At 37.5% G+C, this 21,075-nt stretch overlaps 1 protein-coding gene across 3 annotated transcripts in view; it reads right to left on the bottom strand.

Moving 5' to 3' along the window:
* The window catches only part of KIAA0586 (KIAA0586 ortholog), a 123,279-nt gene that overhangs the window by 29,778 nt on the left and 72,426 nt on the right, over positions 1 to 21,075 (bottom strand). For all 3 annotated transcript variants that reach the window (XM_036257189.1, XM_036257196.1, XM_036257203.1), the window contains exons 28-29: positions 15,233 to 15,387; positions 9,298 to 9,406 (exon numbers count right to left, since the gene is read on the bottom strand). In XM_036257189.1, the coding sequence (XP_036113082.1) occupies positions 9,298 to 9,406; positions 15,233 to 15,387 (264 nt within the window). The remainder of the gene's footprint in view (positions 1 to 9,297; positions 9,407 to 15,232; positions 15,388 to 21,075) is intronic.

Genomic DNA, 21,075 nt, shown 5'->3' with positions numbered 1-21,075 from the left:
ATCTCTTTCATTTCTGTAGAATATGTACTGATTTCCTCTCTTTAATTCCTAGTAATAATAATTGGTGTATTTTTCTTTTATCATCCTGGCTAGGGTTTATCAATTTTATTAATCATTTCAAAGAACCAGCTTTTGGCCCTGGCCGGTGTGGTTCAGTTGGTTGGAGTGTCGTCCCATGCATGGAAAGGTCTTGGGTTTGATTCCCCATTAGGGTACATACCCCAGGTTGCAGTCTGGTTAATCGATGTTTCACTCTCACATCAATCTCTTTCTCTCTCCCCCTCCCTCTCTCTCTCTCTCTCTTTTTTAATCCTTACCCAAGGACATTTTTCTATTTACCTTTAAATAGAATAGGAAGAAGAGAGAGAGAGAGAAATATCAACGTGAGACACACCAACTGGTTGCTTCCCACATGACCCCGACCACGACCAGGGCTAGGGACAAACTGCAACCCAGGTATGTGCCCTTGACCAGAATCGAACCCGCAACTCTGGTCTGCAAGCTGATACTCTAACCACTGAGCAAAACCAGCTAGGGATCTCCTCTTAAAAAAATAAAAAATAAAATAAAAATAAAAGCCCTGGCTGGTTTGGCTCAGCAGTTAGAGCATCAGCCTGTGGTCCAGAGAGACCCGGGTTCGGTTCCTGCTAAGGGCATGTACCTCCGTTGTAGTTTGTCCCCAGCCCTGGTTGCTCATGTGGGTGGCAGCCACTCGATGTGTCCCTTTCATATCAATGTTTCTCTCTCTCTCTTCCTCTCTCTCCCTCCTACTCTATCTAAACAAAAAATGGAAAAAACTGTCCTCGGGTGAGGATTAAAAAAAAAAAGTCAATAAAACCACATCCTCAGGTGAGGATTTTAAAAAAAGAACCTTTGGTTTCACTGAGTTTCTGTTATATTTCATATTTTCAATTTCATTCTCATCTTTGTTATTTCCTTTCATTTGCTTATTAGATGTTTGATTTGCTCTTCTTTTTTCTTAAGGTACAGGCTTACAACATTGATCTCAGACCTTTCTAATCTATTCTAATATAAGCATGTAATGCCATACACTTTTCTATAAGCACTGCTTTAGTTGCATCCCACAAATTTTGATATGTAGCTTTTTATTTTCATTCAGTTCAAAATATTTTCTAATTTCTTCTTTGACCCTTAAATAAAGGTTTAATTAAACATGTGCAATATAACGTATGAGTAACCAATGGATATAGACAATAATGCTGGGGACGGGGTGTGGGGGATAGAGAAGTGGATGTCAATGGGGCAAAAAGGAGAAACATCTATAACAAAAATAAATTAATAAAAATTTTTTAAAAGAAATAAATATGTGCAATACAATTTCCAATTCTTTTTTTTTTTTTTAATCCTTACCCGAGGATATTTTTCCATTTTTTGTACAGATAGAGTGGGAGGGAGAGAGAGAGAGAAACATCGATGTGAAGGGACACATCGAGTGGCTGCCACACGCACGACCAACCAGGACCGGGGACAAACTGCAACCGAAGTACATGCCCTTAGCGGGAACCGAACCCGGGTCTCTCCAGACCGCAGGCCGACGCTCTAACCGCTGAGCCAAACTGGTCAGGGCCAATTTCCAAATATTTAGTAATGTCCAGGAATCTGTTACTCATTTTCACTTTTTATTGTTTTTCTTTATTTATTTTAGAGAGAGAAGGAGGGAGAGGGAGAGAGAGATAGAAACATCAATGAGAGAGAACATCAACTGGCCGCCTCCTGTATGCCCCCCACTGGGGATTGGGCCCACAACTTGGGCATGTGCCCTCACCGGGAATTGAATCGGTGACTTCTTGGTGCATGGGTCGATGCTCAACCACTGAGTCACACCGGCTGGGCTCATTTTCACTTTAATTCCACTAAAATCAGAGATATACTTTATATGATTGCAACTGTTTTAAATTTATTGAGATTTGTTTCATGACAAAATATGGTCAATCCTGGTGAATGCTTCATGTGTGATTAGTTAGTAAGTGTAATTAGCTTTTTATCAATTAGTTCAAGTAGAATATTTTTGCTTAGTCTTTTATAGTCGTAATGACTATTTACTTTTAATAATAATTTCTTAGCAGTGTTAACATCTCCAACTATGATTGTAAATTTGTATTTCTACTTGGAGTTCTACCAATTTCTCCTTCAGGTATTTTAAAGTGGTGATGTTAGATATATGCATATTTAAGATTATTATACTTCTTCTTGATGAATTAACCCTTTATCATTATTTAATGTCCTTCTTTACCTCTGGTAATATTCTTTGTTTTCACAATCTTTTACTTTTATATGTCTGATATTCATATAGTCACTCAGGTTTCCTTTTTTTTTTTTAATCCTTACCCGAGAACATTTTTCTATTTTTTGTACAGATAGAGTGGGAGGGAGAGAGAGGAAGAGAGAGAGAGAGAGACACATCAACGTGAAAGGGACACATCGAGTGGCTGCCACCCGCACGACCAACCAGGGCCGGGGACAAACTGCAACCGAGGTACATGCCCTTAGTGGGAACCAAACCCAGGTCTCTCCGGACCGCAGGCCAACGCTCCAACCGCTGAGCCAAACTGGCCAGGGCTCCTTTTTTTTTTTTTAATTGTTTTCCCTTTATTGATTTTTAGAGAGAGAAGAAGGGAGAGAGAGACAGAAACATCAATGAGAAAGAACATCGAATGGCCACCTCCGGCATGCCCCACACTAGGGATTTGGCCCACAACCTGGGCATGTGCCCTGACTGGGAATCGAACTGGTGGCCTCTTGGTGCATGGGTCGACGCTCAACCACTGAGCCACACCGGCCAGGCCATTCAAGTTTCTTTTAATTACTGTTTGCTTATCTTCTCTCTATCCTTTTACTTTTAAGCTATGTCTTTATATTTAAAACAAGTTTGTTTGTTTGTTTTTTTGTTGACAGCATAAACAGATTTTTGTATAAAATCTGACAATCTCTATCTTTTAACTAGTATGTTTATTTACACTTAACATAAATTACTGATATGACTGAATTTAAGTCAATCATCTTGCTATTTCCTTTTTGTTCTTTTTCCTTTCCCCCTCATTGTATGCCTGTTTTTGGAGTAATTGAGTAGTTTTAATTTAGTACTATTTTAAAATATTTTAATGATTACTCAGAGTTTACAATATACATTTATCACTTACCACAGTCCACTTTCAAGTAATAATATATCACAACACATACTGTAAGAACCTTGCATCAGTATACTTTCAATTTCTCCATCCCATATTTCATGCTATTATCATTTTGTTTTTATAGGTACTATAAATAGATAATATATTGACATTACTTTTCCTATGGACAATTATTTTTTATAGTAATTGAAAATAAAAAACTCTTTTATCTGTATCTTCATTTTAACTATGTCAAAGCTCTTTATTTCTTAAATCCAAGCTTCTATCTTATATCATTTAATTCCACCTGAAAAACTTCCTTTAACTTTTTTTTTTAATCCTCACCAGGGGATGTTTTTCCATTGACCTTTAGAGAGAGTGGGAGGGAGGGAGAGAGGAGAGAGAAACATCAGTGTGAGTGAGATACACTGATTGGTTGCATCCCACATGAGTGAACCCAGGCTGAAAATCAAACCTGCAACCAAGGTATGTGCCCTTGAGTGGGAATTGAACCCGTGACTCTTTGGTCCATGGGCCAATGCTCTCACCACTGAGCCAACCCGGCCAGGACCCTTTAACCTTTTTGTAATACATGTCTGTCTCTCAGGTTTCATTTACCTGAAAAAAGTATTTTGAAAAGTATTTTTGCTAGATACACAATTCTGTGTTGACTTTTTTTTTCCTTTCCTTTCAGCCCTTTAAAATGTCATGCCATTATCTTCTGGAGTGTGGGTTTGTAATAAGAAGTTGATGTATTTCCTATATTTGTTCTTCTGTAAGTAATATACCTTTTCCCTCTGGCTTCCTACAAAATTTTCTTTCCCTTTATTTTTAGCCACTTGAATATGATGTGCATACGTACTTTTTCTTTTAATCTTGCTTGGAGTTCTATGAGATGCTTAAATCTGAATTCATTTTTCTTATAAAATTATCGGTCATTATCTCTTCAAGTACTATTTCTTTTCTGTTTGCTTTCTCTGTTCTTGTTGGGATTCCAGTTAATGTATATTAGGATGTTTGATATTGCTCTTTGATGCTCAGGCTTTTTTTTTTTTTTTTTTTTTTTCACTCTTTTTGTGATTCAGTTTCTACTGACTATCATCAAGTTTACTGATTCCTTGGCTATGCTGAGTCTACTGATAAGCCCAATAAAGTCATTCTTTATCTCTACTACTGTGTTTCCCCCTTACATCTCTATTTGACCCTTTCTTATAATGTTCATCTCTCTGCTCAAATTCCCATCGGTTCATACATGTTTTGTCTATTTTTCTATTGATGTAATGATTTCTACATTCATCACAGTTATTTTAAATTCCCTGACAGTTCTAACAACTGAGTCATTTGTGAGTCTTGTCTTAATTGCTTTGTCTCTTAAATGTGAATTGTTGTTCGCTTGCTTTTTTATGTCTTCAATTTTGAATGAATGCCAGAAATTGAGTGTAACACAACAGAGGCCTGAAGTAAGCAGTATTTAAGCTTGAAAATGGGGACAACTCTTGTTCAGGTATGCCACTGATGTGAGGAGCTGAGTCAATCAAGTCAGGAGTTAAATTGGCTTTGAGTTTTGTTGTTGCTGCAGTTAACTTTAGTGTACTAAATCCTCTAGTGTTGTGTTTAGAATGGGCTCAAGGGTTCTAGAGGGTTTTTCTCAATATTCCTGTTCCACCTTTAGCTTTCACTGGGCACTTGCAACAAAATGAGTTTCCCCTCTCTACACTCTTGCACCTTGCCCACTGGTAGATTGCTGCTGCTTGTTACTCAGTACTTGCTGGTCACATGCTGAGGATGGGAAAGGAGTAGAGCTCTGTTGTCCTGGTCCAGCATCAGTCCCAGGCAGATCCTGTGTGCCTGGCTCTTTCACTGGGGCTTTCTCACTGATCTGTCTCTCTTCTCATCCAAAGTTTCCCACCAAACTCTGCCTTATTCCTTTAGCAAGTTTTATGCAAGTGAATTTCCCATCCTCTCCCAGCAATAAGAGACCACTAATAGTATTGATATAAGATTGTGAGCCCAAGACTATTTCTTTCCTTTCTCCAGAGGGGATGGGGTTTTCTTTCCCTTTCCCCAGGCACAATGGGTTTTCACCTATACTTTGGAGGTGACAGATATGCTGCTTCTTCCCCAGTGACTTAACACTTTTGTTCTTATAGGAAAAGGGTCTAAATAGGGCATCTGGTCTTTCTGGAACTCTCTTCTTCCAGGCCTGTACCAGTGAAGGAGAATCTCTCTATTCTCTTGCCTTCTAATCTTCTTTTTCAGAGGTCTTTGAAGAGGTGATGGCAAGTAGGAGTGAACTCCCTTTGTATCAGTAGCTGCCAATGGTTCTAGCAACCCATTAAAATGGTTTGTCCAAATACATCTTATGTCTGTAAGGTGCGTTTTGTCTCCTCCTGTGACTGTGCTCTGGCACACTGCGATCGTGCTGGTATCCCATCTTTTTAGAGAAGTCCGTCTTCCCTTGGACTTGAGGCTACTTAGTTGCTTTCACTATTAGCTCTCTGATAGGTTTGAGAAACATCATTTCATAGTTTATATGACATTTTATAGTAGATTCGGTGGAAGTGGCACTCTTTCCACTTCCCTCATTCAAGGTATAAACAGAATTCCCAAATTCAGCAACACTTTAAAGTGAATTTCTATTTCATTAATTTAGCATGGATCTGTGGAAGACACATTCAAGCAATGCTTTTAACATATTTGTTTTGTGGATTAGGGCAGATTTATTAGTCTGTACCCTATCCCTTCCCTATCAGAGATCCATACACTTGGTTTTTAAATCACTTGTCACACCTTACAAACAAAATAAAACAACTTAAAAAACTTTAAACTATAATTTTAAAAATTACTAAGATCAACTATAATTCTGATAGCTATTGTAATTTAGCTATATTTCAAATAGAAAGGCAGAAAAATTACTACTTTATTGAACAAAAATGATTTCATTTGCACATGTGGTTTAAATACCTTCTAAATATATATATGCCTTGACTTTTCTAATTATCATATATTTAAACTCACAATCACTATATGTGAAATATAAAAGGTGCTAAGATGGCTAGGAATTAAACTCAGGACATAAGGTAAAAAAAAAAAAAAGCCATCTGTGATTCTGTAAGTTTATTTCCAACAAAAATGTAATCTGCGTTTAATAAATTAACAATTATATTCATTACTTTTAGCATTTGACACACTGTCTGAGCAACAAACATATATAATCTACAAATAAGAAAACTGAAGAATGCTGTGATTTTCGAGCAATTTTGACAACTAATCTGTCTTGAGCATATAAACACAAAACATATGATCTAATTTTCCCCACTGATTATAGTATAGCATGATTGACTTTCTAAGTATTATTCATTATAATGGTCTTATAATATTTTAAAAGAAAAACTAAAGGAAAAAAAAAAAATTGAGTTAGCTATTTTAATACATCAGTCTGTAGAATTTAACTGTTCCTGGGTTCACAATGAATAAGGGTTTAACACTAGTTTCTCATTTGTATTGAAGAAAGTTAACTTGCATAGTGAAAGGAAAAAAAATTAAAATGGCTCATTAAAATCACTTTAAAAAATTGCTTTCACTATAAAACCCTCAGGCACATTAATTAGGACATCAAATCAGTTAAGTGGCATCATGTGGTCAAAATATACCCAATGAATTCAATACCAAATGAAAAAGTTTTATTCTTAGACTCCAAAATGTCATGTCAGAACAATCAATTCAATCTCTCTCTCTTATATTAAAACCTGAAAGTAAAAATTAAGGGGTGGTGGGGACAAGGATTTTACAGATTTCCCAGAAACATAATGCTAGAACCCTATATCCTACCATATCTTCGGTTAACTTTTAGTGAACATTGAATGCATTGCTACTACTAATAAACAGCTTGATTTTTTAATATGTATTAAACTATTATTCATTTCAAAGTGAATACACACTTCCCCCTAAAACAGCCATACTCCGGGGTTCAAGTATTCTTAGAAACATTTACCTGACATGATGTGGTTTTGATTCCCTGTGATAAGGTGAATTTCCTTCACTATCTTCAAGGCCTCTGTATGAGATAGGATTTAATTCCTTCTAGGTCACCAAAAGTCCTAAGAACCCCAAAAGATTATTTTGGCACTCTGCCTCCTAGTCTCTGAAATATCTGGCAATGTCTCAGAGTTTCATCATAGAAAAATAAAATAAAATAAAACCCACAAAATGTATGGAAATAAAGTAATAACTGACTGTATTTGCCAAGGCAATTGTATTCATTAAAAAATATTCAGGGTGGAGATATGTATCAATTAAAAGTGAAACACTTGGCTTCTATTTAAAATTCTCACTGGGTATTTATTCGTCTTAGTCAAGGCTGACCTATGTCTGCTCTACTAACTTCTGTATTAGATGTGAAATTAAATACAAAAATTTACACATATTAAGTTCATTGTTTTAAACTCTAAATAAAACTTCTTCCTACTAGTAACACCTTGGTTCTCTTATTTTTCTTATGATTTTTATTGACTTACTGAATGTTAATTGGACACTAATGACATTGTTCTAAATCAACAAAAATTTAGCTATTGCCATCTTGTGGTCAGACATTCATATCTATGAAACTAAAAACAATGCCACTCTCCTAAAGAGAGATATTTACAAACAAAGATTTTTTTTATCAGCTGAGAAAAATGATTTTAGTACATATAATAACCCAAGGAGATAAAATTCATTTATAATTTTAAGAAATTATAATTTTTTAAAAAACTAAATTAAATGTACAGTCATTGGCCAAGAATGGTACCAGTCTTCATTAGAAGGACATCAAGGCAGTCCTGATATTATGTTAGGAACCTTCATTTGCTCTATGTACTGTCATGATTAACTTTTAAATACCATGAGAAAAGTTTTACGGGCAATTTTTCATAGGAGTCTAAAGTACAATATTAACACTACTATACCATGATTAGGTTAAAAAAGTAGTCGGGAGGGCAAACTTCTGACAAGTTGGAATAAGAGAGGAACAAAATGAACAGAAAAGTAAAAATTTAAACCTCATATAGCATGATCTTAATAAATATCTTGGTGCTTTTTAATTTAGGTCCTTCCATAAATGTCAAATGCACAGTTATATTTGCAATTATATTGGCACTCAATACATGAGATTACAGAACACAATTATAAAACCAAAGAAAAACATTCCATTGCTTAAAATATTCCTAATACTTCTTCCTGGATTGTAAATAGAAAGTTTTAAACATTAGACATCTTAAGTTCTACTGCCGAATTTCAGAATTTAGGTTACATACAATTAAAATGACTACGAAGCAAACAAAAGGCCAACAGCCTTGCAGAAACACAAAGACAACATCAAAATGCTGTGATGTAGATTATAGAATTTAAGTTCAGCCACACAATTCTGAGAATCACACAATAGTACAGACAAGTTCGTCCACGTGACAGGATTTAACATGAGATCCTTTGTTTTTAAGTTGTGCTCAGTCAACATCACCACACAACACTAAACAGCCTTTACAAAGCACCTTCACAGCCATACCCCTGCCTTTAACATATAATTTAAAACACACAGCTATGATAGAGATATAGAGGGTTATAGAGATTAAAAAGTCGGACATTCAATTGTACGAGAAACAAAGGTAAGATTAAAGGAAAAACACTACCTGAGGTTTTTTTTAATCCATTAGAAATAGAGTTTATTGGTAAAATGAACTAACAAATCCATCATCAAATATGACGCCAGATACTTTGTCCCAATGGACTAAATGAGGAAAAGCAAATAGAAAGAAACCCTAGCCCTGGCCGGTTTGGCTCAGCGGTTAGAGCGTCGGCCTGCGGTCCTGAGAGACCCGGGTTCGGTTCCCGCTAAGGGCACGTACCTCGGTTGCAGTTTGTCCCCGGCCCTGGTTGGGTCGTGTGGGTGGCAACCACTCGATGTGTCCCTTTCACGTCGATGTTTCTCTCTCTCTCGCTCTCTCTCTCTCTCCCCCTCCCTCCCACACTCTATCTGAACAAAAAATAGAAAAAAATGTCCTCGGGTGAGGATAAAAAAAAAAGAAAGAAACCCTAGAACAAAATGTATATAAAAGTAAAGAATTCTCATATATTTGTTCAATATCAGGATAAGTATCAAACTATTATGTTACAAGAAAATGAATCTTACCTTGTTGCTCTGCAAGTGAAATATCAGCTTTATTTCTTACACGTATTATATGAGTTTGTGCTGGCTTGTGTTCAACTTGCTTAACATCTTGGTATTGCTTTTGCTGGTACTAAAGAATTTAAGACATGAAGTCACAGTATTATTTTTAAAGTTACTTTAAAATAATTTGAGCAATTAAATTACTTAGGAGTTTATTATATAAAATTTGAATATTCTACATGCCTTCTAATTGTCAAATGTTACTAAAGAAAAGATATTACAAATAAAATCTTTAAAAAGATTTGAATAGTACACACAGATTTCAAATATTCAAATAATGTCTATTTTTACTAGGAAATTCAGAGATAACTTATAAATCAAACTGTTTTAGATACATACACATGATGGATTTAGACAGGATAAAAACTTAGAGAGCTATAAGCTCTCCCACATAAAATGTGCATATCGCACTGCAAATTTCGAAGTTTTTATATACAGTAACATTTAATTCTCACCAGTGTGAGAGGTACTGTTATCCTCCTTTGCCATTCAGGAAATGTATATTCCACCATAAGCCCCATCATCTCTCCACCTTGCCTATACTCAAACCAAATTTGAAGTTTACAGCAGTCATAAATCCCTTCAAATCACGCATCACAAATGGATGCCTGGAGCCATTTTATTTCTTCCCTTTCCTATTTTAGAAGCCTAATTGTACATGAGTCCCTGAAAACAGCTACCAGAGGTACTTTGACAGGAACTTGAAAAGATATCTCCAGACTCTTATCAACAAATACAAGCAGAAAAGAATCTGAAACACCTGTCCACATGGACTCAAATGCAAGCACCCCAGCTCTGGCAGGCACCTATTTATCTACAGATAAAAGTGAGTAACTTTAGACTGCAGAGGTAACAATAAGCTTTAAAACTGTCTTCTAAACTTAGAGTCATCAGTCATGTAGGCTTCTGCCTTGAAGGAAATATTATATACAGGGTGTCTCCAAAAAATGTATACAGGGTATCTGTAGATTCTATCACATTTTGAAAATAAAATGTATTTTAATAAACACTGGCTTTATAATTATTCAAAGTTGTGTATACATTTTTTGGGGGGACACAATATATAATGTGTATTTCTAAAGGTACTATGACTATCTGGCTGCTTCAACTTAGAACATCCCTATGGCTCCCTTCCTGAACCACAGTGATTAAGAAAGAGCTGAGGATTGTGGAGCTAAACTGCTGGTGTTCAAACCTGGCTCAGTTTCTAGCTTCAGCCTTGGGCAAGTGATTAACCCCTCAGACCACAATTTCCTCATTCATAAAATAGGGATAATAATAATAACTATCTCATTAGGTAGTTATAAGGATTAATGAGTTAAATATGTAAAGCACTTAGAACAGCATCTGGCAGAGTAAGCACTGTAAGAGAGCTGTTATTCCTACTAGCCATACTTTTCTGTTAAAGAAATCTAACAGATGAAATTTTGAGGCCCATTCTGATAACACTTCATAGTTTTATTTTAAAATAGGCCAACAATTAAGGGAAAGCAATCATTCTTTTATTTTTAAAACAGTTTTACTGAGGAATAACTGATAAACAATAATTTTCATACATTTAAAGTACACAACTTGCTAAGTTTTGGCATATGTGTATACCCATGAAATCATCACCACAATCAAGATAAGGTAATGAACATACCCATCAATCTCAAAAGTTTTCTCATATTCTTTTGCATTTCCTGCCATAACTATTATTTTTCATTTTCTAGAATTTTATGTAAATGAAATCACAGAATATGCTCATTTGGAGAGTGGGTCTGGCTTCTTTCCATGAACACAACTTTCGTGAGAATCGCCCATGTTAGTGTGTTTCAGTAGTGCATGGTTTTTTATTGCTGAGAAGTATGGAATCCACTGAATAGATGATACACAACGAATTCATTCGACTACTGGTGCACCTCTGTGTTGTTTCCAGGTTGGGACTGCTACAAGTAAAGTTGCTATAAACATTCACGAACAAGTCTTTGTGTAGACATATGTTTTAGAGTCTCTTAAGTAAATACCTAGGAGTGAAATGCATGGGTCATATGGTAGGTGTTGTTTCACTTTTTTAAAAAATTGCCAAACTGTTTTCTAAAGTGGTTCAATCAGCCCAGCTGGTTTGGCTCAGTGGCTGAGCGTCGACCCGTGGACCAAGAAGTCACCAGTTCAATTCCCGGTCAGGGCACATGCCCAGGTTATGGGCCAAATCTCCAGTGGGGGGCATGCAGGAGGCTGCCAATCAATGTTCTCTCTCATTGATGTTTCTCTCTCTCTCCCTTACTCTCTCTAAAATGAAAGAAAAGGAAAAAGAGTAAATAAAGTGGTTCAATCATTTCACATTTCCAACCACCAGTGTATGAGAGTTCAGTTGCTCTACATCCTTGCCAACATTTGGCATGTCAGTTTTTTTTCTTTATTGATTTTAGAGAGAGAGAAAGGGAGAGGGAGAGAGAGACAGAAACATCAATGAGAAAACATTGATGGGCTGCCTCCTACATGCCCCCCACTGGGGATTTGGCCCACAACCTGGGCATGTGCCCTGACCGGGAATCAAACCGGCAACCTCTTAGTGCACGGGTTGACACTCAACCACTGAGCCATACCGGCCGGGCGGCATGTCAGTCTTTTAAATTTTAGATATTCTAATGTGTGTGTAATAGTATTTCTTTGTGAGACAACCTACTGAATGGGAGAAGATATTTACCAACGATACATCTGATAAGGGGTTAATATCTAAAATTTATGAAGAACTCACACAATTCAACATCAAATAAACAAACAATCCAATTAAAAAATGGGCAGAGAAGCCCTGGCCGGTTTGGCTCAGTGGTAGAGCATTGGCCCATGGACCAATAAGTCACAGGCTGGATTCCAGTCAAGGGCATGTACCTCGATTGCAGTTCGTCCTGGCCCTGGCTGGGTCGTGCAGGAGGCAACCAGTTGGTGTGTCCCTCTCATGTCAATGTTTCTCTCTCTCCCCCTTTCTCTCTTCTCTCCCTCCCTCCCACTCTATCTGAAGATAAATAGAAAAATATCCTCAGGTGAAGATTAAAAAAACAATAATAATAATAATAATAAATGGGCAGAATAGAGATGGCCAATAGACATATGGAAAAATACTCAACATCACTAATCATCAGAGAGATGCAAATTAAAACCACAATGGGATATCATCTCACACCTGATAGATAGCTATAATCAATAAATCAACAAACAACAAGCTCTGGCGAGGATGTGGAGAAAAGGGAACCCTTGTGCACTGTTGGTGGGAATGCAGACTGCTGCAGCCACTGTGGAAACCAGTATAGAGTTTCCTCAAAATATTAAAAATGGAACTACACTATCACCCAGCAATCTCACTTCTGGGAATATATCTGAAGAAACCTGAAATACTAAATCAAAAGAATATATGTACCCTCATGTTCACTTCAGTGTTATTTACAACAGTCAAGATTTGGAAGCTACCCAAGTACCCATAAACAGACAAGTGGATAAAAAAGTGTGGTATCCAATGTAATATTACCGGGCCACAAAAAAGAATGAAATATTACCATTTATGATACTGTGAATGGACCAAGAGGGTATCATGCTAAGTGAAATAAATCTGTCAGAAAAAGACAAATATGCCCTGGCCGGTTTGGCTCAGCGGTTAGAGCGCCAGCCTGCAGTCCTGAGAGACCCGGGTTCGGTTCCCGCTAAGGGCATGTACCTTGGTTGCAGTTTGTCCCTGGCTCTGGTCAGTTGTGCGGGTGGCAGCCACTCGATGTGTCACTTCACATCGATGTTTCTCTCTCTCTCTCTCTGTTCCTCTCTCTCCCTCCCACTCTACCTGAACAAAAAATGGAAAAATGTCCTCGGGTGAGGATAAAAAAAAAAAAAAAAGACAAATACCATATGATTTTATTTATATGTGGAATCTAAAGAGCAAAAAAACAAACAAAATAGAAACAGGCTCATAGTTAAAGTGAATGGACTGATGGTTGCCAGAGGAGAGGAAGGTTGGGAATATGAGTGAAACAGAAGGAATTACAAAGAATAAATTGGGCCCTGGCCCGTGTGGCTCTGTGGTTGGAGTTGGAGTGCCAGCAAGTGTACCTGTGTTGCAGGTTCATTTCCTGCCCCGGTTGGGGCACATGCCGGAGGCAACCAATCGATGTGTCTCTCTCACATCGATGTCTCTCTCTCTTTCCTTCCTTTTTTATTTCTCCTCACCCAAGGATATGTTTTACTAATTTTTAGGGGCGGGGGAGAGGAAAGAGAGAGAGAGAGAAATAGAGAAACATCAGTGTGAGGATATGAGAGAGAAACATTGATTGCTTGCCTCCTGTATGCACCCCAACCTGGATCTAACTTGCAACCAAGGTTTGTGCCCTGACCACGAGTTGATCCCACAACACTTTGGTGTACAGGATGATGTTCCAACCAAATGAGCCACCCAGCCAGGGTGAACTGTTTGTTTTCTTTTCTTTCTTTTTTCTTTTTTTATTGATTTTAGAGACAGAGGAAGGGAGAGGGAGAGAGAGATAGAAAAATCAATGAGAGAGAACATTGACTGGCTGCCTCCTGCAGGCCCCCCACTGGGGATCGGGCCCACAACCTGGGCATGTGCCCTGACCGGGAATCGAACTGGCATCCTCTTGGTGCATAGGTCAATGCTCAACTACTGAGCCACACCGGCCGGGCATATTTATTTTCTTAATATTGAATTCTGTTCCTCATATACTTTGGATATAAGCCTTTTATAAGATGAGTGATCTACAGTCTGTGGCTGGTCTATTCATTCTCTTAACAGTGTGTTTTGAAAAGCAGAAGTTCTTATTTTGGATGAGACCAATTTATTAATTTTTTCTTTAATGGATAGTGCTTCTGGTGTCATTTTTGCCTAACCCAAGGCCAAAAATAATTTTTTTTTTTTTTATCCTCACCCGAGGACATTTTTCGACTTTTGTTCAGATAGAGCAGGAGGGAGAGAGAGGTAGAGAGAGAGAGAAACATCGATGCAAAGGGACACATTGAGTGGCTGCCACCCGCACAACCAACCAGGGCCAGGGACAAACTGCAACCGAGGTACATGCCCTTAGCGGGAACCGAACCCGGGTCTCTCTGTACCGCAGGCCAACGCTCTAACCGCTGAGCCAAACCGGCCAGGGCCAAAAATAATTTTTATTTCATATAGAAGTTAATAGCTATTTATTCATTAGTAATAATTTTTTTCTGATCTTTTCTTGATCACAGGTTATTAGTACTGAACTCTACATAATGGTGTGTCCCATAAACAATGTTTCTTTTACATATTTTTGGCTTTCATTCTCAGCACCATGCAATGCTACACAATACTATGCAACAAATACTTACTGAGTTAATTAACCCACAGTAAGAAATCCATTGCTATTACACAGATATAAAACTGTACTTAATAACATAAGCATTTTTTTTCCTTTTGGAGAGTAGTTGTCCTGTTTTTTCAGTATATAAGATTGCATGAACCACTGGCTAAACCTCAGTTTGAACCTTATCTTTCATGGTAACGTTTTTCGAATGTTAATGTAAAAAACATTTATTGAGTACTTACTATGTACAAATTAGTGAGCTAGCTATTGCATGGGGACACAGAGGTGTGAATGACAACGGCCACCCACAAAGGTAACAGGCATTTTATACACATTATTTTTAATCTTTAATTTAAAGATGAGGGAATTAAGGCTTAGGAAAAGTCTAAGTAATGTAGTCAAGATCACAGCTAGAAATGAAACAATTTAGTATTTAGCTCCAGGCTTGAGTAAGTAAATAAAGGATGCGTGATTTGACGCTATCTGCTTCCAAAGACAACACTCTTGAGAGTGTACCATGCTCAGGCAATAGTGCTACCATTTGCATTTTAAATAAAATACAAGTGCTACTGATTGGGTACCTGAGAAAAATCTCCAGCTGCTACTGACAATTTAACATCATTTTCTTGTGCTGTCAGAAGTGTTGTGGGAAGAGCAAGATGAGAATCTGGTTGCAATCCCAATTCTTTCAAACTCATTGGACCGTGACTAACACATGAATCTTCAAAACCATCACCTGTTATGAAATATGTAAACAAAAAGTTAAAATAAATTGTTTAAATCATCTTAGACAAAGCTAAATAACTGGCTATAATTATTAATATTTCTTATTTGCTGAGTTAGACGTAGCAACCAAACACCTAGTATCAGGACTTCATTGCAATTAAAACCAAAGCTCATAGAGAATGCAAAAAGTGCCTCTGTTCACACAAATCTGTGGCTATTCCACGGTTCCAATCAACAAGTTGTTCATGCAGTCTACACCGAACCCCTATTCCTACACACCAACTCCTGACACTCCAGCTTATCTTTTCTATCAGGAATAGTCAGTACATACAATATTTTCTATCTAAAATGTAGCCTTAAAGCAAAGGGCAATTTGCTGACTAGAAATTGCTTAGTTTTGTTCTGTTAATATTTTCTTCAAATGATTAAGTTCCTCTTTTCCTCATCCAAATGGCATCTCAAGCAAATCGTTAAAAAGAAGACAATAAGAGCAATAAGAGATATTATTTATCTAATATCACTGTAAATTTACATTACACTTTATACTCTAAGCACTTTCACATGTATTATCTCATTTAATTTGAATCTCAAATTGTTCTGTAAGGTTGGCAGGTTAGATAGTACAATTATAGTCTTTCATTGATAAAGCTAAGGATCAAGGAAGTTAACTGTCCAAAAATCAGAGAGCTAGTAAAAGGTACAAAGAAATTAAAATCTTCATCTTCCAACTCCTAGTCACTATTCTTTATTTGACATTTTTGCTAAAATACTTGTAAGAAAAGTACTTCGGTTGCAGTTTGTCCCTGGCCCTGGTTGGTCGCTCTATCTGTACAAAAAATGGAAAAATATCCTCGGGTGAGGATAAAAAAAAAAAAATTTAAATAAAAGGACATAAGGTAAATGTTGATAAAAGAAAAAAAAAACAACTACATGTTGAAACCCCGAAAGCATATAATCAAACATCTCTCCTAAAACATTAAAAGTACATAATAGTCCTTTCAACTTACATAACACCCTATTATTTAACATACGTTTACTGACTATGCAAAAGGCGCTACATATGCTGCCAGACGACAGGGATATAACAGCTAACGAGATAAAGTCTTTACTCTCAAGCTAGATTACAAATCAGTGTGATAAGAGTAACACTAGGCCAGGGACATAAGAGGACTACACAGGGAACACACAGGGCAGGTCTCTAACCCAGTGATAAGGGGTCAGAAAAAGGTTTCACAACAGCAATCACAAAAATGTTGAATCTGTGACTGGCTGGTGTGGCTCAGTGTATTGAGCATCTTCCCACGGATTGAGAGGTCCTGATTCGATTCCTGGTCAGGGCACATGCCTGGGTTGCACTCGATCCCCATTAGGGGGTGTGCAGGAGGTGGCCAATAGATGTTTCTCTCTCACACTGATGTTTCTATCTCTCTCTCCCTTCCTCTCCAAAATATCAATGAAAATATGTATTTTTTTTAAAAATACTGATTTTGTGGTGTCAGTGCTAAAAACTATGCTCACCGAGTGTGGGTGTCATGTCTGTATAACATAAGTTTAACCCTTTGTAACAGGAATGCTTAAAGTATTATTTCATTCAAGTCAAATTTATTTCATAGTAACTTGAAACCCCTATTTGTACTTTTCTAGAGTCTATTGCCATGACAAAGTAACATGGTAGCCTTTCGGAGAAGACAGTCCACTCGAAATTGCCAGTGCCAGCAGCAGTTTGGGGCTGGTATGTCCAGTAAATTCTTCCATCTGTATGAAACCCAAAGGTACCTCAAATTCCACATGTATAAAACCCCACTCATCCTATTTCTTCCTGATTCAGTCCTTCTTCCATATTTCCTTTCTCCCAGTGGATGAAAATACCATCTATCCAATCATTCTAGCCAGAAACACAGCGAGTTCTCAGAATCGTCCCTTCTCCTCCTTGTCGCTCAATCTCCCCTTTTAGATATACCCTCGCTGCTGACTAGTGTCTCACCAGGTCTGCTTCAATAGCTGTCTGATCAGGCCCCTCGCCTCCAGTCTGCATCATCTCTAATCTACCCATTCCATTGCACCTCAGAGGGCTTTGCTAAATAGAATGTGAATATTAAATCACTCATTTACTTATAATCCTTCATGGATTATAAAACATTCAGAATGGGTAGAAATTCAAGACTGAATTTTCCATGAGAATAGAGTAAGATTGGCATTATTTTCCATTTGGCACACAAATGGATCCCTACCATCTTAGAGTAAATCCAAAAACTACTTGATATGTCATTCAGGGTTTTTAGGAAATAGAAAGACATATTTCCCTAAGTGTTCCTATTATTTTTACTTTATTCCCTTGTCTCATTGCATATTCTGCCTGAAAGGTCCCTCCTTACTTACTACATGGCAAATATCTATTCATCTTTGAGAACTCATTTCAAGTACGCCTCCCCTCGTGTATGAGGTCTTTCTTGACTGTTCTCCACAGGTACAATGGACCTGCACTCCCATCCTAGATAACTTATGGCATATTTTTTGCCTTCTCATCTACTACCTCTATTAGAGAAAAAACTCTTTATGGGTAGAGCCTTACCAGGTTTTATATTCCTAGCACATAGAATGTGCTTAGGGTATAGCAAGCACTCAAAGAATATTGTCTGAATGAATAAGTAAATGAACAAACTGGAACACACTTTTGAACCTTTACCATCTGGCGAATTCCTTTAAGATTCAATTTCACACTGGCTCTTGTGGGAAACCTTCTCTGAGCTGTCATGTGTGGGCTGAGTTTCTCTGTGTTCTCACAGCAGTCTGTGTTATCGTACCAATCACACACACTTATAATTGCTGTCTTTCTTGTATTTCTCCTCTACTAATGTGTGAACTTCCTTAAGCGCAGATGTCTACCATCTCTGTACTTCAAGTGCCTAATACAGTACTAATATAGTACCGAGTATACAGTAGGTATTCAGAGTAAATAAAGAACTATAATTGGTAGTAATCCAAGAGTCCTCATAACTTGTTCAAAATACGGTTTATGTTTTAGGATTCCCAAGATAACTCTTCAAAGCTTATTCTGTATCTTTTTGTTACTCAACCCAAACTGAGAGCCTCAGAATCAGAAACAGAGGTAGGAGACTATGGGCTGCAAACAGGACAGCCCATTATGAAAATGAACAGGGACAGGGAGAGGCAAAGTAAGAACAGATGAGATGATGTAAGCAAAGTTATCGAAAATCAATATAAAAGTCATGAGATTAGCCACCAGCAGAAATGATATACTCAGGATTCATTCTTCTACAGTAACCATTATATAATAAAAGACTTGAAACAAGTTAACTCTCAGACACATTCCTTTTAGGCAACTGTGGATAGTTTCTGATGTTATTAAATACATGTAAGGGGTATTTTTACATATTCCAGGAATTATTATTATTATTTCTATTCCTCACCCAAGGATATTTTTCTACTTATATTCAGATAGAGTGGGAGGGAGGGAGAGAGAGGGGAACATCGATGTGAAAGACACATCTACTGGCTGCCTCCCACATGACCCCAACCAGGGCCAGGACAACCGCAACCAAGGCACACGCCCTTGACCAGAATCAGACCCAAGACTCATTGGTCCATGGACTGACACTCTAACCGCTGAGCCAAACCAACCACGGCCATACTCCAGGAATTATTAGAGAGAGTAACAGTTACTATATGCCAAGCACTGTTCTAATGGCTTCATATGCATGGCCACTTACTATCCCCAATAACTTTATACTGTGGATACTATTTAAGGTAACCAGCCTTCAAGATATGCCCCGATCCCTGCTGCTGGTATTCACACATTTATGTAGTCCCCTACTATGCTATTCTAGGACTGGTCTGTGTTATTGATAGAATGTGGCATAAGCAATGGCATGGTTACTTCTGAGATTAGGTTATAAAAGATGCAGTTTCCATCTTGTTTGCTCACTTTCTCTCAGATCATGTGCTCCAGGAGAAGCTGGCTGCTATGTCATAAGCAGCTCTACAGAAGGTTCACATAGTGAGGAACTGAGGCCTCCTGCAGCAGCCACGTGACTGAGCTTGGAAAACAGATCCTCCAATTCCAAGTGAAGCCTTCAGATGACCTCAGCCCAAGCCAACAGCTTGACAGCAACCTCAAGGGAGATCCTGAGAACCATCCTGCTAAGCCACTCCCAGATTCATGACTTTCAGAATTGTGTGAGATGATAAATGTTTGTTTGCCCTTCAGCTGCTAGACTTTGAGGTAATCCACTGTGCAGCAACAGATAACTAATACACTAATATTACCACCATTTGACAGATGAAGAAACTTGCACTCAGAGATATTATCTGCCCCAAAATACAAAGAGCTAGAATTCAAACTGATATCTGAAAGTTCAAAAGCCCAATTCTTAGCCATTCTGCTGTAACGCCTATCTACATGCTCCATCTTATGTTATGCCATGTTACTTATTTTTTTCCAATTAAATTAAACAAATATCTACAGTGTATCTACTATTAAAAATGCAGTGTCCTGTAGGTAATCTGCCAGATACTACCACAGGTACAAGGAGGGGCTGAACAGGAGACGTTCTCGTGGATTTTATTCTATCACAATTTAACAAGAACCTAGGTGCTCTCAAGTGATCTGCGAGAGCCATCTAGTGTCAATTCTGTTTAATTGCAATCTGCACAGATAGCTGGATACAAATGTCACAATTTATGTTTTCTTAATCCTACTAATTTTGAACCCTATTTTAATAGAACATAAAACATTTAATGCTCTGTATGCACAAAAATGATCATTCCAATCTTACTTTACTCTTATTCCCATGGAAAATATAGTCTTGAATTTCTTTGAATATAATGTGTTCAGTCAGTATAAAACTGAGACTTTAAATATTCTACATCAATGTTTTTCTAACTTCAGGCATTTCCTTTACAGATTTCTAGAAAATCTGCATACCTCCAGAAGTTTCTTCACTTAAGAGAATGCAATGAATGGGGGTGGAAAAATCAGTTAAATGAGAACATAGTTGATCATCTGATCATTAATTCAGAGACTCCATTTATGCAAATTCATCTACTTGATAAAGTTTAGTTGTCACCCCACACATCAATATTTGCAGCACTTTCAGTCATTTTCATAGTCATACGCAGACATGTGCAGAGAAGCAAGAAACCTGAATCGCCCTACACACATTTTACCAGCTGAAGGCGATCACAGTGAGACGCTCTGCTTTCTTATCTCAGCTCTTACACTGTAAATAAGTGTCCTTTTTACTGTCTATTTAGCGACATGTGTTTCACATTTTTGCACATTTTGTTGGTGGTTCTGCTGTTTACAATCGCCCCCAAGCACAGTGCTGAAGTAATCTCTAGTGTTCCTAAGTGCGAGAAGGCGATGATGAATCTTTTAGAAAAAAAGTGTGTGTTAAATAAGCTTCATCCAGGCACGAGTTAACAGTGCTGTTGGGCCATGAGTTCAATGTTAACAAATCAATAATATATATTAACTTAGTGTCTTTAAATGAAAACACATATAAAACCAGGTTATGTATTGATCAACTGACAAAAATGTTATTATGATCAGAGGTTCATAGGAACCTAACTCTATTTTCCCTGAGAGCAATAGTTCAGTATTAGCTAATTCAGTGTTCCTGGTGACCTACAGAACATAGGTCCTACAGATAATGAGAATAAACTATGCTAGTGATTG

This window comes from Molossus molossus, unplaced genomic scaffold (assembly GCF_014108415.1).
Source record: "Molossus molossus isolate mMolMol1 unplaced genomic scaffold, mMolMol1.p scaffold_m16_p_1, whole genome shotgun sequence".
Taxonomy (NCBI): domain Eukaryota; kingdom Metazoa; phylum Chordata; class Mammalia; order Chiroptera; family Molossidae; genus Molossus; species Molossus molossus.
Note: the sequence above shows the minus strand (reverse complement) of the source record. Positions and strands in the feature narration are given on the sequence as shown.